An 18,369-nucleotide genomic window follows, 5' to 3' on the forward strand; every position below is an offset into this window, starting at 1 on the left:
CTGACTGCCAGGGAATTCCCCAAGCAGTAGATTAAAAGCTCACTTTTTTGTAAGATTTTTGTGTTCCTGAATTCTTAATTTATTTTCTAATTCACGTTCTTATTGAAAAATATTAAACTTAACCAGGATTCTCATTTTAAAGAAAACATTTTCGGGCTTCCCTGGTGGCGCAGTGGTTGAGAATCTGCCTGCTAATGCAGGGGACATGGGTTCGAGCCCTGGTCTGGGAAGATCCCACATGCCGCAGAGCAGCTGGGCCCGTGAGCCACAACTGCTGAGCCTGCGTGTCTGGAGCCTGTGCTCCACAACAAGAGAGGCCGTGATAGTGGGAGGCCCGCGCACCGCAATGAAGAGTGGCCTCCGCTTGCCACAACTAGAGAAAGCCCTCACACAGAAACGAAGACCCAACACAGCAAAAATAAATTAATTAATTAATAAACTCCTACCCCCAACATCTTCTTAAAAAAAAAAAAGAAAACATTTTCAACTCTTGGATAATTGGGTGAATATAAACAGTTAGTACTAAAATGGTTAACCCTGCAGTTTACTTCCACAACTCTCCATGTATGATTGATTTCCTTTGTAATTCATTGCACCTCCTTGAAAGACCTCATAGACTGCAGTTACTTGGAGAGGCTCCCTCTGCTGGCTACTTTTGGTAAAAATGCAAAGTTTTATGTTTTTGTTTCAAGTTACAGAATATGTGCTTGTTGAGAAGAACACAAAAAGAAGTGATTGGGCTTCCCTGGTGGCGCAGTGGTTGAGGGTCCGCCTGCCGATGCAGGGGACGCGGGTTCGTGCCCCGGTCCGGGAGAATCCCACGTGCTGCGGAGCGGCTGGGCCCGTGAGCCATGGCCGCTGGGCCTGCGCATCTGGAGCCTGTGCTCCGCAGCGGGAGAGGCCACAGCAGTGAGAGGCCCATGAACCAAAAAAAAAAAAAAAAAAAAAAAAGAAGTGATTGCTTTATTCCACCTTTGGAAAAAATGAAATTATTAGCAAAACTAGTCAAGAATTTATTATATGCTTTGATTTTAATAAAACGAAGTGTCTAACTGCCAGATACATTTTTTTTCCCCAAAGAAAGTAAAACCTTACTTAGATTTTTTTAACTTGTCATATTTAAGCTATTCACCCATTCTTTCTTTCAACAAATATTTACTGAGTACCTAATATGTGACAGACACTGTTCTAGGCTCTGGGAATTTAATCATGAGCAAGACAGACAGGGTCCCTGCCCCTAATAGAGCTGGCTTTGTTATGGCATAGGGTTGGGGAGGGGACAGCTAATAAGCATAGGAGTTAACTTCAAGCACTGGCAAGCGTATGAGGGGAATAAGAGTAGAGTGACATCATCTGATAGAGAATAACAGGTAGAGATGGCAGGAGGAGGCTATTTTGGATGAGGAGGTCAGTCATGAAGGGTCTCTTTAAGGATGTGACATTTGAGAGGAGCCTGCCATGCAGAGAGCAGATGGGGAAAGCATCCCAGGCAGAAGGAACAGCAAATGCAAAGGCCTGAGGAATGAGCTGGCATGGCTGGAATTATGCTAGGTGGTGTTGAAGATGGGGATTCATAGAAGCCAGGACTTGCAGGGTCCCTGAGGGACTTGGATTTTATCTAAGAACAGGTAGAAGGTTATAAGCCAGTCTGGGTGATTTGTCAAAAGAATGGATTTAGTCTCTTCAGGGGGTTTTATTGATCAACTCTCAAGACTGATGAATAAAATAAGAATGCCAATTTGTTGATTTTTAGAAAGAGAAATTATTGTTATCACCAGGAACGCCTTTCTGCATGACCAAAAAATGTTCATCTAGTGGGCAAACATGCGACCAGCCAGATCACAAGTAGAAGTTGGCTGGGGAACATAGAACAAGTGTGTCCTGGTAATCAGCGATTCCAGGCTGAGAGAATCAGGTGCATGAACCTCGGCCAGGTCCACTGGCCAAGATTCTCTCCCAGGAGCCCAGAGTCTGACTGGGCACTGGCAGAGCTTGCCTTATTGCTCACTTTTTCCAGTGTTTCTGAGGCTGGCCGGCTTACATCCTCACAGATATATTTCTTCTCAAGCCAAAGACCTGTTGGGGTGTGCTGCTGCCTCCTTAGAATGGCTTTGCAAGTGTTGATTTCACCATTTAACTCCCAGAGAGCCTAGGAACAGACAGATAGCATCTTCCTGGTTCTACCTCTCAGAAAAGGCTTTTTGGTGGAGGTGCCCTGGGTGGGCAGTGGGGACCTGAATGGTGGGAGGCAGCTCTCAGCGGGGAATAGTCGAGGCAAAGGTCCTGAGATGTGGGCAAACCCAACTTATTCAGGGCATGTGAGAAGGCCTCATAGCTGAGACAAGGTGAGGAGAGGTGACAGCAAAGAGAGGTGTGGCCAGAGAGGCAGGAGGGCCAGGTCACAAAGAGCTGTGGTGAGGGGTTTGGATTTTATTTCAGTCGTGATAGGATGCCACTGGAGGGTTTTGCACAGGGGAGTGGTGTGTTCTGATTTGTGCTACAGGAGGCTCTGTTGCTATGTGGAGGGTGGGCCTTGGAGGGACAGGACTGGAGAAAAGGAGACCACGTGGGAGGCTGGTCCTAAGACGCAGGTGCTGGTGGTGTCTTGGAGTAGAGCAGTAACGAGAGAGGTGGTGGAAGTGCCTAGATTCGGATTGTGTTATGGAAGAGCCGGCAGGATTTGCTGATAGACTGGATGTAGGAAGGGGGGAAAACTAGCAATGACTCTTAGGTAGACAGCTGTGCTGCGTACTTACTGAGGAGGTCATAGGATTCAGAGTGGTTTTGGCGGGAGGAGAGGGATCAAGAGTTGTACTGACCAGGCTCCCTTTGAGCTGCCTGGTAGGTGTGCAGGGAGAGCTGTCAAAGGTGCATTTAGATATGTGAGGGTGGCAATCAGGAGAAAGGCCTAGACTGGCAAAGACAACTTGAGAGTCTTTATTGTCGGGATGGTCTATAAAACCACAGGACCACGTGCAGTCCTCTTACAAGAAGGGACGAAGCCTGGAACGTGCCACGATGCAGAGGGAGGGGAAGGAGGAGGAGGACGAGACCAAGAAGGAACTGCCAGCCAGGTAGGAGGAAAATGGAGCAAGGTTGGGGTCCCCAGGGCTGCAGAAGACAGTGATCCAGGAGGAAGGAGACATTGCATGATGTTGCTGAGAGACTGAGTAAAGTGGAGACAGGTAACTGACCCTTGACTGTGGCAAGATCTGAGTTGTCTGATAAAAGCTATTTTAGTGGAGTTATAGGGATGAACACCTGGTCAGAGTGTGATGAAAGGAGAATAGGAGGTAAGGAAGAGGAGGAGACTGTGATTTTGTTAAAATGGGGAGCAGAGAAGTGGGGCAGTATCTGGAGTGGATGTGGGGCTAAGAGCAGGTGGTTGGCAATGCTGGTTTGTTTGCCAAAGGGAATATCACAGGGGAGAAACGGGGTGATTACTCGAGTGAGGTCCTTGGGAAAAAAGCAAGGCTGTATGGCGCATGTGGTGCTCAGGTGGAGGGTCAGCCCGTGGCAAGAGCAGGTCTTGTGCTCTGACAGCAGGGCAGGCAGGGTGTGTGGGCACAGACACTGGTGAACTGGTGGGATTAGTGGTGAGGGTGGTTGAAATAGATCTCATCTGCTTATGTGTTTTCTCAATTAAGTGAGAGTTGAGATAGCAAAGAATGGGAGATGGTAGGGATAGCAGAGCTTTGAGGAGGGGGAAGGTAAAACAGTCATCTTGGAAAGGGAAAAAATTAATTTACGGGAAAACCATGTTTATTGTTTATCTGAAGTTTGCCAGGCTGGCAGACAGATTTTTTCCCTCCACTGACCCTTGGTTTCTTAGGTACAGGTGTGAAGTGCTGTAGCAGGAGGGAGGGGTGGGACGTTATATAAAAAGTTTGTAAAGGAGTACATACTGTGCCAGAGCACAGAATCTCAGCAGGGTAGAGAGGAAAATAGGGGCCGAAGCCAACGTTGGACAGTGAGAGGGCATTAGGGCCCTTGGAAGGCAAACCCTCCACCGAACTCTTCTCTTCCTACTAAACAGACTCTAGACAGTTAGAAATCTATGGAGACCCCAAGCCCTATTGCTTCCTCCTCCTTTTGTGGAGCAACAAGTACAAGTGTTAGCCCTGTCATCCTCTCAGTGTTCTTACAATTACCAAATTTTTATTTGGTACCAAAAGGTGTGGCCTTTTGTATAAGGCCTGCTTGAAACCCCTTTGCGGACAAGTGCAGCCCAGACTCACGCAGCCCGGTTCATGCCTAGGTGCCTGAAAGAAGACCCCGCTACCATGTCCCTGCTGCAGAGAAGCCTCGATCCCGAGAAGACTCTGGGTCTGGTGGATGTGCTCTACACGGCTGTGCTGGACCTCACCCGCTGGAGGGCAGGAAGGTTGGTGTCCCCACCCAGCACTTGAATTGGTTCACATTCAGGTCCACACCTAGGGACAGTGTGACCACTTACAGGGTCATGTGAGAGTACGTCACTGATAGTATGTTAGTAAATAAGGCAAGAAAGGGAACTATTCGGCAACTTTGTTTTGGAATAATTTCAAACTTACAGAAAAGTTGCAAGAATAGTACAAAGAATTGCCCTTTACCCAGATTCCCCAGTGTTAACATTTTTGCCTTCATTTGTTTTATGATTTCAGAGTTAAGTACCTCAAGAGGACTTTAACCCAACTCACATTCTCCTTATAAACTAAGAGCAGAAAAATATTTAGAAAATTTACTTATATCTTGCATGACATTTATTCATATCTGAAAGTAGCTGACAGTTGCAAGATTATCTCTTTGTGAATTAACTTTAGAACCAGTAGAGACCTTAAACATCTAGCCGTGGGCCCTCCCCATGTCTTCATTCATGAGTCCAGAACGAACAGTGAGGTGACTAATGCAGGGTGCCCAGCTCCTACCCATGCCCTTTCTATCTCTAGGGCTTTCTTTCAGTACTGGAAAAAAGTACTTGGAAGACTTCGGAAGTAACAACCATCTGTTCTTGGCACTGTCTGTGAATTACTTCCAAGGACAACAGTGCTGCATGGTGTCCCTGGGTCCCGCCCACTAACCCCTCTCTGCTGTGTGCATTTGTCCGTTGACCCTCTGCTGGATCTGCCGAGCCCCCAGTCCCCATCATCCAGGCACAGAGCCGGCCTCTGCCAGTTGCGTATCCCACTCTAGCCATGTTTTGCTCTTCTGTGTTGTGGTCAGAGAGTTTCACTGAAAATCCTCAGGCCAGAAATCTAATGTAGTTTTCACAGCCCTGCGTTAGACATGGTAGATTTTTTATAATAAATATAGATAGTAAGTGCTTAAATTATGTACTTTTAAAACTCTTGGGTGTTTATCTATAAAATAAATGAACCTGATAGCAAACAAAGAGGTCTTTTTATTCTTAAAGTCTTTCTTAAATACCAAAGAGATCCATTTCATTGTCCAATTTGTATATTTGTCCTTTTTTTAAATGCATTTCTCTTTAAATAGGGAACAAGCTTTACCCTGCATACAAATCCAGCTTCAAAGGGAGATCTGTGATTTTGGAAATCAGGCTGACTTGCCTTCTGGGAATGGAAACAAATCTTCAGGTGGCCTACAGAAGACCTTCTCCAAACTGACATCCCGGTTCACCAAGAAAGCTTCATGTACCAGCTCTAGCAGCAGCACAAATTATTCCATTCCAAATACCCCTTCCAAAAATATCTTCATAGCTGGGTGTTCAGAAGAGAAGGCCAAAATGCCCAGTAATACTGATTCAAGATTACAAAGCATTTTGAACATTGGTAATTTCCCTAGGACTGCAGACCCTTCACAGTCAGCTCAGAATTCCAGTAATCAGATGGCCAATGGTTTTCTCATGGAGAGGCATGACAGCTTCGTGCAAGGGGATGATGGCAAGGACGAGAAGGGTATGAACTTACCAACCGATCAGGAAATGCAGGAGGTGATAGATTTTCTTTCGGGCTTTAACATGGGCCAGTCACATCAGGGCTCCCCACTGGTGACAAGGCGTAATTCTGCTGCCATAGCCATGGTGACTGAGCAGAAGGCAGGAGCTATGCAGCCACAGCAGCCGTCACTGCCAGTGCCCCCTCCGCCGCGGCCTCCCCAGACTAGGGCACACACACCTCTGACACCCCAGCCGGGCCTGGCACCTCAGCAGCAGTCCCCAAAGCAACAACAACCCCAGGTCCAGTACTACCAACACCTGCTCCAACCCGTTGGACCGCAGCAGCCCCTGCCCCAGCATCGGGCTCCTGGGAAATGGGTACACGGCTCATCCCAGCAGCCAACACAACCCATTGGAGCCGGTCTGTCTCCCCTTGGCCAGTGGCCTGGCATATCTGATCTCAGTTCTGACTTGTACAGCTTGGGTCTGGTGAGCAGTTATATGGATAATGTGATGTCGGAGGTTTTGGGACAGAAGCCACAGGGACCTAGAAATAACACCTGGCCAAACCGTGACCAAAGCGATGGAGTCTTTGGGATGTTGGGAGAGATTCTGCCTTTTGATCCTGCAGGTATGTGAGCCCCCACCTCTCCACCTTGGGGTTTTAACTTAAATATTATCACCAAAGACTTCATAGGGCCCATCTACCACATCCTTACTTATATGAGGCAGTGACTTAATCCCCCTTTAAAGACCCTTTCTCACTGTCTGATGGCAAGTATTGGACAGTTCCAGCAAAGGTAGGAAGCAGTGGTTAGAATGAGTCTGATAAGGTAAGTGGAACTAATTTTCTCACTTTATAGAGGGCAGAATTGAGGCTGAGAGAAGTTGAATGGCTCAAAGTCCCATAGTTCAAGAGGGCTCCCATTCATGGGAGCTAAAATGGCTGGCCCTTCGTGGGCTGCTTTTTTCCTGATTACATAACCTGTTCTGTGATTCGTTTTTGCCTAAACTCTAGAACCAGTGAAAGGTAGTAAGGCACCCTCCTGCCTTCATAGAATATAGCTTTTCCTGGCCTAGACAGTGTGAAGATTCACCAGAGTTATCTTAGGAAATTAGAAAAAGAATTTAGAAACAAAACAAAGATAAACTAGGAGGAGGAATTAGTTAAGGATAAAAGTTGTTGTACACCTGAAACTAACATAATATTGTAAATCAACTATACTTCAATTTAAAAAAAAGGGTAAAAGCCAAAGCTAATTAAATTTAAAAGAAAAATATAATAGACATTGTAAATAAATCTAAAAGAAGGGTCTTTAGAAGACCAATAAAATAGAGAAACCAATTTATTATAATGCTGATTAAGAGAGAGCAAAGAGAAACAAGATTAGGTTAGAGAAAGGAGACATAACTACAGGTATAGGAGAGATTAAAAGAACTTTAAGACATTATCACATATGACGTGATGACAACATACATAAAAACTGAATGGAGAATGGATTTTTTCCTAATAAAACATACATTACCAAAATTGCACCAAGAAGTGGAAAACCTGCCCGGTTCTATTCCAGGAGAAGAGATTGGAAAGGGAGTTATGAAGCCAACATGATTTTACCATTAAAACTTTTTATGAGTGTGGATAGATGCAAGAAAATCTAGCAGTGTATCAAAGGAGTTATATCTGGTTTACTTCAGCAGTGTAAGATAGGTCAGTATAAGGAACTCTGCTCCTGTACAGTAATCTGTCATTTCAACCAATATGAGAAAAACTCATACAGCAATAGATGCCGTAAAAACATTTGGTAAAAGACAATTCTTAAGTAGCAATTCTTAAGTAAACAATTCTTAAGTAATTCTTAAGTAAACAATTCTTAACCAGCAATTCTTAAGTAAACCCCTCGAAGTAAAACATAAATAGAAGAAAATGTCTTGAATATGAAAGACTTATCTACCAAAAACCAGTAGCAAGTAGTACTTTGTATAGTGAAACAAAAGCATTCCAGTTAAAATCAAGACCCAGACAGGGTGGCAACTGCTACCACCAATAGCATGTAACTTTGTCTTGAACTTTCTGGCAAATGTAGCAAGACAAAAACAAAGGAGATAAGTGGTATAAGCTTTAGAAAAGAGTAGATTAAAGAGCACATCTCTTTGCTGGAAATAGAATTTAAAAAAACAAGCCTCCTTAATTTCCAGAATTAGTAAATGAATCTGGTAAGGTGGGTAGATGCAAGGTAAATATATAGAAATCGATTACTTTTTTCCTCTAATTTAGCAAATGGTACATGGAAGTGGAAAATATATTTCATTCACAAGGGCTGTGAAATACTGTAAGTAAATATAGCACATATTTATATAAATAACCACCAGAAGAGGAGATTCCCTACTAAATGAACCCAGCATTAACTATTAAAGGAAAGAAATGTTTTCGTATGTCTTCTCAGAATTCCTCATACTGCTGCTCATGCTCTCTTGTTCTTGCTCTCCTTGGGTGAGTGGGTGTGGGGAACCCCTGGGGATGTGGGGAAGGGCAAACAGTTCCACCCTGCTATGGAAGAGCAAGCCCACCTGCCTGCCACCAGCTGGGTGGGCGTGGCACGTTTTCTCAATTGCTGATAAACAGTGTGTACATTTTTTGACAGTCCGGTAATTAAATCCAGAGTATAAATGGTGTTTGGCAGAATTTTATCATCTTTGATCTCTATTGAGGCCTGAACAGCCTTTATGTCTTTAGCCTAGGAATCCTACTAGCTTTTCCTTCTGGATGTGCCTTTCTGATCTTCAAGTTCTTAATGTAGCTTCCACTCCAAGGGCATAAGGTCTACGTAGCCCTTTTTTCAAATTAAGAAAGGGCATTCTGGATGGATGAATTACAGAAGGCACCCTCTCAGGCAGGGGCAGCTAGAACAGAGTGCCCCCTCTGGACAGGCACACACAGCCCCTGCTCTACCCGGTGTGGGCATCTTTGTGCAGTGCACACATGGCAGCTCCCTGAGAGAAAAAGCTAAGAGTGGGATTGAGCCCTAGTGTCTTTCCCAACTTGAAGCTAAAAAGTATACACTGCTGAGTCCTATTCAGTTTGTGACCTATAGATGTTTTCCTACCATATCTTTTTGTTTGACTTTCTCTGAATTTCTCCTATGCTGTTTTTCCTCCTACTTGTACTGCCCTGCACATCCTTACTCAGTTCTGTCCAGTACGTTTCCATCTACCTCTTAATGCATTTTAAAATTTTATCTTATTCGTTACCACTCTTATTATCTTCAAACTGAATTAGCAGGTCTGCCTTCAATAGCCAGGAAAATACTGGATCAGAGTTGAGCCCAAGGGGGAAGGGCAGATATTCTCCATCTGACCCTGATGCTTTTATAACCTTCAGCTTATTTCTTGGCTGAAGTCATCATCTGATTTTCTTAGTTGTTAAGTATGTAGCACCACACACTGGAAAGTTTTTTTGTTTTGTTTTGTTTTGGGTTTTTTTTTGGATGTGGACCATTTTTAAAGTCTTTATTGAATTTGTTACAGTATTGCTTCTGTTTTATGTTTTGGTTTTTTTGGCCCCAAGGCATGTGGGATTTTAACTCCCTGACCAGGGGTTGAACCCGCACCCCCTGCCTTGGAAGGCGAAGTCTTAACCACTGGACTGCCAGGGAAGTCCCTGGGAAGTTTTAACATAACTAGCATTTGTCTTTAAAATTTAGTCATGGCTAAAGCAAGCCTTTTTGTTCTCTCTTTGTTTTGTCTTTGTGCACATTCAGCCTGCCCCAGTCCTAGGCATGCCCCTTCCTGACAGTCCCTATGCACACACCATACCCCATCTTCAGACCCATGTACTGAAATCCCCATCTCACCACAGCAGACTGCAGGGCAAATCCTGCAGCCCTCTCTGGGCCACAAGCCTGGTAGCCCGTCACCACTTTTCACTGTGTGTGTCACCAAGACATCCTCAGAAGGTAGGGAAGAAAACAAAGAGGCCAGTTTGGCCCCAAATCTTGTTTATCCCTTTGTCTTAACACAGTGGGTTCAGACCCCGAGTTTGCACGCTATGTGGCAGGAGTGAGCCAAGCAATGCAGCAGAAGCGGCAAGTCCAACACGGTCGCCGCCCCGGCAACCCCCGGGGCCATTGGCCACCCATGGATGATGCCCATCGGACCTGGCCTTTCCCAGAGTTCTTTGCAGAAGGGTGAGTGCTGGATGTGGGAGGGAAGCTGAGTTTGGGACCTGGGTGTTCCCCATGGGGCCTTTGTGCACCCTTATCAGGCAGTTCATTTCTAGGCCCCCACGTGAGAGAGTGGCACATGGTCAAATTCTCAGGGGGTCAGAGTTTTGTGACTGACTGTAGGATGCCAAGTGGCATGTTGTGTCCCTGTGAAGACACCATTGGTATAAATTGGTGATTTTTGAGACAGGCTCTTCTGCTCTAGACAAGGATCTTATTTGGTGGTGTTTGTGAAGTAATTGCACGTTTAACACGGTCTTTAGCTGAAATGAGCATGGCTATGAAACCTGTATCATTTATGGAATGTGATCCTTGTAGCCTACAAAAACCAAAGGTTTTCAGTTCAGTGTATTGAGAGAACTGTGGATTTTCATCATAAAGACATCTGAGGACTGATTTTTTTTTACATCTCTTTCTGCTACCTGGTTAATAACTGCACAGCTAAAGACCATCTCAGCTTTTTGTTTGGTCTAAAATGAATTTCATCTATAAACCACAGGCTTCTGAGGAGTTTTTAGAAGAAGGAGAGAGACAAGAGACCACTCTTGGGTTGTGAGATGAGTACAGGGAAAAGACTGTTGTTTTAGGGCCGGGGCGGGGGTGAGGGCTGGCCTCGGGCTGTCCAGCCAGTGTCCAGGCTGGCTTCAGGAGGCCCAGAACCAGCTTCTCTCTTTGGCTTTCAGGGATGGCCTGCACAGCGGCTGGTCGGGTGCTCAGGGAGATTCGGCCAGCTCGAGTGACGAGACGTCCTCCGCCAATGGGGACAGCTTGTTCTCCATGTTTTCAGGGCCTGACCTCGTTGCTGCTGTCAAGCAGAGAAGGTATGAAGAAATTTTAAACCAAAGAACAGAGGGGTCTGTAAATGTGAACCACAGCTATTCCTCTTACAAAGTTCAGTAGCCCCATCACTCCCAGTCACCCGTGCATGAAAGAGGCAGAGGGCCTCTTCCAGTACTGTCTTGCCGAAGCTTGTGTGGTGACTTAAAGTTGGGTTGAGTTTTTGCTGGTAGAACAGCCTCATGCAAGTGGTAGCCCACAATACCAGTATGACAGGCAGGGAGTATTGTGGAGAACCAGGTCTGCTGATGCTGGTCTGTGCCTTACCAGAGGCAGCCCTTTCCGGGGGAGGAGCAGGACCAGGACAACCAAGTTCTAACTGGGCTCTCCAACAGGCTTTGCACCTCCGAACATGGGCCTGGCCCTCTCTGACCCTCTATTTCTTTGTCAAAGGTGGAACTGGGTAAAATGACCCCTGAATGGTATTTCAAAGTTGAAAAAAATAGTTACATAGTATATTCAGATCTGAAGTTTTCACAAGTAGTCACAAAAATTAAAATGGGCCCTGAAATAAGAGAAGAATTTGTTTAGAAAGAAATGCAGAGACTGTTGTGGGTGTGAGGAAGCAGAGGCCCAGAGGTGGCGTTCTAAAGGACATGGGCAGGAATAGAGAGCATGCACGGTCGCCAGGGCATCAGAAGTCATGCTGTGGAGGGGACAGGGAGGCCACGTAGCATGGCCCTCGTGTCACAGGGTCAGGCTTCATTGGATAAGCAATGGGGAGCAGGTAGATAAAGATGGAAGGGTACCTGAGTCACACAGAGTAGGATGCACAGAGCAGTTACGGTGGTGATGACAGTGATTGCTGATACAAGCTAGGGTGCATTCTTTGTGCCAGGCCCTGGGTTAAGCATTCATGTACATTTTCTCACTTAATTCTCACAAACACTGTATTTGTTTGCTAGGGCAACCATATCAAAGAAACACAGACTGGGGACTTAACGACAAGAATTTATTTTCTCGTAGTTCTGGAGGCTAGAAGTCTTGAGATCAAGGTGTCAGCAGGGTTGATTTCTTCTGAGGCCTCTCTCCTTTGCTTGCAGGTGGCCATCTTTTCCCTGTATCCTCACATGGTCTTCTCTCTGTATGTCTGTGTCCTAATCTTCTCTTATTATAAGGACACTAGTCATATTGGGTTGGAGCTCACCCTAATGACTTCATTTTAACTTAATTAGTTGTTTAAACAGCTTATCTCTAAATACAGTCACATTCTGAGGTACTGGAAGTTAGGGCTTTAGCATTTGAATTTGGGCGGGGGAGGGACACCTTCATTTATTCAGTAGCACCCATCATGTACCAGGCACTGGTGATACAGCAGCAAACAAATCAAAGTCCCCTTCCTCATGAAACTGATATTCGATTGAAGGAAGGCCGATAAAAAAATCCCAAATATGTCAGTTTGGAGTAGGTGCTATGAAGAAAAATAAAGTAGGGTATGAGGGCAGGGACTGAGGGGAAAGGTGGATTTTCTGTGTTCTGAATGGCAGTCAGGGAGGCCTCTGATGAGCAGAAAGCTGAACAAAATGTTAGAGCAACTGGTGAGAAATTGTCAGTGGGGTATGTGAGAGAGAGAAGAATCAAGGGTGAGACGCAAGTTTTTGGCCTGAGCATATGTGTGAAAGAGGGTGCCGTGGACTGAGGCACGGAGGACTGTAGGAAGAGCAGGACTGAGCCTTGGAGAGATCTGAAGGCTTCTGTTTTAGGCACAGGAAAGAGAGGCTGACTGGACGTCTAGAAAGGCACTTGTAGCACCACCTCTGCAGAGGCTGCTGTCTGCACGCAGCAGCGCTGATAGGCTGGTTTACTTGGCTCTCTGCCTGCTATGCCTGCCTCTTTCATTCAACATAATAACAGAAATTTTTTCATGTTAGTAGTAAAACTAACAGCCTTTTGTTTTGTTTTTGTCACCTATCCCCAGTGTATGGTAAACAATCAGTCTGTATGTGTTGAATAAATTAACAAAAGGCTGGAGCTGGTGGACTCAGCAGCTGAAACAGCCAGTGCCAGTCTTCATGCCCGCCACCTCTGCCCCAGCCCAGCCCTGTGACGGCCTGCTGAGTGCGCCACTCCACGGTGACCCACCTTAGTCCCCCGCATGCGGTGGCCCCAAGGCCTCCCCACCTAGAACCAGTGCCTGAAGACACCTGAGCCAAGTGGCTAGGGTGTCCTCTAGAGAGAAGCTGGACGGGAAGCCAGGTGACCACTGCACTGAGCTCTTGGTTCTTTCAGGAAGCACAGCAGTGGAGAGCAGGAGACCAGCACGCTGCCCTCACCGCCTCTTCTTACCACAGTGGAGGACGTGAACCAGGTATTGTGGGCCCTGCTCTCTCCACAGAGGGCTGGCTTTATGGGTACAGACCATGAGTAAGGTTCCAAAGCTTAACTTTTAAGAGGGCCTCAAAGAAATGAGGGGTTCTTTGTAGTGAACAACTTTCTTCCTGTGATTTTTGTCTAAATGATTAGCCATCTCAGCTGACTCAGAGCCACATGTAGAGGAAGTTCTGGGGCTGTGCTGTCTAACATGACAGCCATTAGCCACATGTAGCTACTTAAATTGAAATTACTTAAATATAAAGAAAGATCGAGTTCTTCAGTTGCACTGGCCATGTGCGGTGAGCAGCTACTGTACTAGATGGCGCAGACATAGAACATTTCTGTCTGAAATGTTGCGAGTTCTGTTAGACGTGCTGCTCCAGAACTGTGGGGAGGGCTGGGCTCTCACCCTGTTTTCTCAGTGGGTATAAGGACCAGAGATCTGGGGAGGTGGGAAAAGATGATCAGTTGCCAGAAATGCCACTAAGAACCCTCTTCTGTCTCTCAGGATAACAAAACCAAAACGTGGCCACCCAAAGCCCCCTGGCAACACCCTTCCCCGCTGCCCAGCACCCTGCCTGGCCCAAGTGCACCACTCTATGCAGTTGCCAGCCCTGGCAGCCAGTGGAATGACACCATGCAGATGCTGCAGTCCCCAGTGTGGGCCGCCACCAGCGACTGCAGCGCCGCCTCCTTCACCTACGTGCAGACCCCGCCGCAGCCCGCACCCCCACCGGCACACAAGGCAGCGCCCAAGGGCTTCAAGGCCTTCCCCGGGAAGGCTGAGCGCAGGCCAGCCTACTTGCCCCAGTACTGACCCAGGACCAGCCTGCCTGCCTGCTCAGAGCTGTTGGGGCCAGTGTCCCCACCCCAGGGCTAACTAGCTGGCACCAGCCCCCCAGAGGACCAGTGCACCCCTGTCCCAGGCAGGGATCCTTGGGGATGGGGGTGGTTGGCAACTCCAAGCCTTTAAGGCCTGGCTTCTCAAAACTTTGGAGGCATCAGACGCCTGGAGGGCCAGCTGAAGATGGAGTTTTCTGACCCTCCTCAGGGAGATGCTGGGGGATCTTCGAGTTTAATAAGCACCTCTGGTGATTCTGATGCAGGTGGGCCACAGGCCACACTTTGAGAAACACAGCTCTCTTAAGTTTGTAGTCCCACTGTGTGTGTTGGGAAGGCCTCAGGCCTGAAGGCTGAGAGCAAAACTGACCATTCTTCTGAAACCCTCCCCTTCCCCCTCCTTAACACACTGAGTGATGACTGACCACACACCAATCACTGTATTTTATAGCTATTTTTCATATAGGTTTTTAGTTAAAACATCTCCTGCCTAAAATGCATTGAATATTTTAAGATAACAAATAGAGTGGCTGGAGGTTTGTTCAACACTATCTTTATTTAAGCTTATACGAACTGGGCAAAGTATAGAATATTTGTGATCAGAAGCAATCACCTGGGTTTTCTGTAGGTGGACAGCCCCTTGCCACCCCACAGCAGCACCCAGGGGGTGCAGCCTCTGCCAGATTTACAAAAGCAGGATCATAAATCATGTCGGAGACATAGCCCTTATGGTGCGTGGAGATGAGCCAGCTGGTTGCTGTCCGCGTGCAGGGTGAAGCTACACCTTCAGCCCTCAGGTCCTTCCACACGTGGCCAGAGGCTTTGACACAGTCTCAAACGTGGAGGTGTGGTCAGGGGCTGCAGAGAGACACTTGAAATTGCAGTAACATTGTGAGCTGGCTCAAGACAAACCAATTAGGATGTTGATAGGAATTAATTTAAAAGTTTTTTCTTTAAAAAAAAAAACAAACCTCATTTTCAGTTAACGTGCTATTAAATAGATACCATCCTGTGGATTTAGGGATATTTTTCCAGCCAGAATGGATCCAGAAGAATTGAATGGTGCTTAAATTGAGAAATAATAAATATATCTATATAGACTAGGCATACCCCACTGTATATTAATTGAGGTTACAGAAGTTCTTTATATAAAACTTATTTAAAATTTTCATATTTCATCTTTGAAAAAGTCTAATTGAGAAAAATCCATAATATTTTCTGGTATGAAAGTTTGACAGTATTAATATTTTTTTTATATTTTCTTAAATCATTAAACCATTTTAATATATGTTAACTACTAATAAATGGTTTATTCTTTCTAACTCCATATAAGCTTTTCCAGCAAAGATTGTAATAACACAGTTATGTTCTCATTTTTCTATGGATATAAGTAAATTTATATTTAAAAATACCAAAAAGAATATATATATATATGTCATATACACACTAATTATAGAGGACCCTTAGGGTGTCTGAGCCCAGCCATCTGAATTTTTAGTACTGTGTTGCCAGGCTGTTTCCAGGCCTCGGGTGTTGTCTTTTGTGCTGTGTGCGGATGCCATTGCTGCCTGTACTCATGATCCTTTCACCGTGGGTTCTGAACAGTCACCTCACCATGTTTACAGAGAACTATTTTGTACATAGACTTTTCAGGCACGTGCTTTGCGCCAACCCTGCGTGGCTCTTGTCTGTGTTAGCTGTCACCGTGTGTGCACTAATCACTGTTGAAGTTGTCCGTGGCTGTTTTACTTGTTAGATAGTTTTCTATTTCCTTCAGTAATGTGTCTACAGTACCCTGTGTTTCAAGTTCTGTTATACTGAAGTACTCTTGTTTTAATAGTGCCTCCCCAAAGACCTCATCCTGGACAGAGGTCAGTCCTTGATGCTCCAGCGCAGGTGACATCAACATTGCTAATTGTCACTTTCCAGTCTGTTTTTCTCAAGTAAGGAAGACATTTTGTGATTGCATCTCCATGGGCTATGAGACTGTGTGAGGCTGTTTGTGTGGTCTCCTTGTAGGTGCTGTGTTCTCAGCACCGCCTTGCTCTGAATACTGGTAATTCCAGGTGCTGCGCTCGGCAGAGGGGTCTCGCCAAAGCGCATGTGTGTGCGTGTGTGTGTGTGTGTCCTTTGTGTGGCCAGGCGTGGCTGCGTTGCTCGTGTGACTAGTTACAGCGCTTCCAAACTGGAACTCTACATTTTGTATCTTACTTTTAAAGCTCCTATAAGTAAAATAACTATTGGCTTTATTAAAATATACATTTAATAATTTTTGTATCTCTGTTGAAAATGAACTGCAGCAGATACCATGTCAGCAGCCCTGTCTGGTTCATTACTTTGAAAGCTGCACCCAAGTACGTTTAGGTCGGCCCGTCGTCTGATTCTGAGCCCTTGCAAGGGTAATACCACTGGGGGTATTAGGATGAGCTGGGGTGGGTGGGCAGAAAGCAGGACAACCTACCACACCTCTCCTGTTAGCTTCCTGAAGGCCAAAGCTGGAAGAGGTCTCTGTGTGGGCAGAGCCAATGTCGTGGTGAAGGAGGTCACCTGGAAGGATGTAGACTCTCTCCTTGGGTTGTGATCTGCCAACACACACATTCCACCAAACATGGGTGCTTGTGAGCTGCCCAGCCAGCCTTTCCAGGAGCAGATGCAGGGATGATCTCCCCCAGTTCTGCCAGGGACCCACTGTGTGGCAGACAGACCCTGCCTCACAGGGGCAAGAAGGACTAGTCTCACTGGCTGATGCCATCCTGCTAATGGAGAAGGAAAGATTGCAAAATGGGAACCACAAAAGGTGGGTGGGTTACAGGGGAATTTCAGCTCATTTTCATTTACAGCAAGACAGCATTTGATTGAAACTTTTTTCATGAACTTAGGATAATGGAGTAAGTGAGCATTAATATATAACCTACCCGTACAAGTACCACTCAGGCTTCTTTCTGCTGAGATGCCTAAAAGCTGAGCATGAGGACTTAGTCCTAGAGCCTTCTAAGTGCACCTCAGGACAAGGCTGCTTAGGAACAGCCATGTTGCATGGGTATGCTAAGGAAGACACTGGAAGACACATTAAAATGCTAGACAGAAAAACACATTTTATTCAAACGTGTTCCTATTTAACACTAGTAACTGGTGCCGTTCCCTGACTTCTGATTCACAACAGTGGTGGAGACAGGAGTCCCGTAGCCCCAGCTCCATGCCAGGTGGGTGGGGATGGAAGCAGAACAGATGTTCACCGGAGCCCCAAGAAGGTCCTTGGAGGCTTTAGCTCAGCCGAGAAATGGAGGACGACACACAGGTAGGTGAGGTCCTTATGAGGACGGTGCCCCTCTTTTTCCACCAGGGGATGCTGGGAGGCTGGGGCGTCCAGCTCTAGGAGCGTAGCTGAAACACTGCATTCCAGCCATGGTGCTGTGAAAGGACGTTCCTCTGTGCTCTGTGTGACCCCTCTTGTGATCTGCTTCCTGATCTGGAGACGGCTCTTCAATTACCAAAAAGCCATGTATGTGGACAACATGACTGTCAGGCTGCCAACCATATGTGCATGGGAGTCTGAGGAACCTCCAGGGACAGGCTCCTGGAAGTAACACAAACAGCTGGCCTTATGATTCCACAGGGGTCTGCTGGCTGGGCACAGGCCTCTGCTTGTCTGTGCGGCGGACTGGATGTGGCTTATATTGGGACTGAGTTGGGGATGTGGACCTAGGTGAGGAGGAAGGATTGCTTCAGGAGTGTCATTCATTTCAACATTTACTATTGTCACCTAGGGGCGAGGCCCTTGCTAGGATGGGAGCCAGGGCTGCACAGAAGATGCAGTCTGTGACCGTAAAACTCAGTCTTTGAGGGAAGACAACCCCTTCTTTCCCAATCTTGGTAAGAGGTGCCACTATTCATCCACCCAGCGCACAGGCAGAAATCCTAGAAGACATTCTTGATCGTCTTTACTCTCCTCATTCACTTAAGCAGCAAGTCCTACAAGTGCATCTGCAAGCACATTTAAATTCCACCATGTTCTTACATCTCCACTGCCGTCAAGCTGGTCCTCCCCTAGCTGCTGCCTTTCCTTCTCAGGCCCCAGGGTGCCCCATACACCCCTGCTACCTCAAGGAGGCCCCCCACCCAGTGCCCACCTGCCTGGGCCTCTCCAGTTCTGTTGGGCCAGAGCCCAGCCTCCCCCCAGCTTTGCTTTTCACTACAGCACTTAGCACTCCGCTGGAATGTGTGTTTGTATGTTTCTCTCTCACCTGAACCAAGGCCTCAGTAGAGCAAGGAGCGAGTCTC

General features: G+C 46.4%; 1 protein-coding gene across 6 annotated transcripts in view; it reads left to right on the forward strand.

The window, feature by feature from the left end:
* Positions 1 to 16,384, forward strand: part of GARRE1 (granule associated Rac and RHOG effector 1) — an 82,438-nt gene extending 66,054 nt beyond the window's left edge. For 5 of the 6 annotated variants that reach the window (XM_079906597.1, XM_079906600.1, XM_079906598.1 and 2 more), the window contains 6 exons: positions 4,259 to 4,384; positions 5,476 to 6,509; positions 9,897 to 10,062; positions 10,782 to 10,919; positions 13,165 to 13,243; positions 13,757 to 16,384. In XM_079906597.1, coding sequence (XP_079762723.1) covers positions 4,259 to 4,384; positions 5,476 to 6,509; positions 9,897 to 10,062; positions 10,782 to 10,919; positions 13,165 to 13,243; positions 13,757 to 14,065 — 1,852 coding nt within the window. In that variant the 3' untranslated portion in view covers positions 14,066 to 16,384. Of the gene's footprint in view, positions 1 to 4,258; positions 4,385 to 5,475; positions 6,510 to 9,896; positions 10,063 to 10,597; positions 10,920 to 13,164; positions 13,244 to 13,756 lie in introns of those variants that run through there. The other variant, XM_079906602.1, reaches the window with a different exon arrangement.
* The last annotated feature ends 1,985 nt before the right edge of the window (positions 16,385 to 18,369 follow it).

The sequence above is a fragment of the Stenella coeruleoalba genome, assembly GCF_951394435.1.
Source record: "Stenella coeruleoalba genome assembly, chromosome: 20".
NCBI classification, from domain to species: domain Eukaryota; kingdom Metazoa; phylum Chordata; class Mammalia; order Artiodactyla; family Delphinidae; genus Stenella; species Stenella coeruleoalba.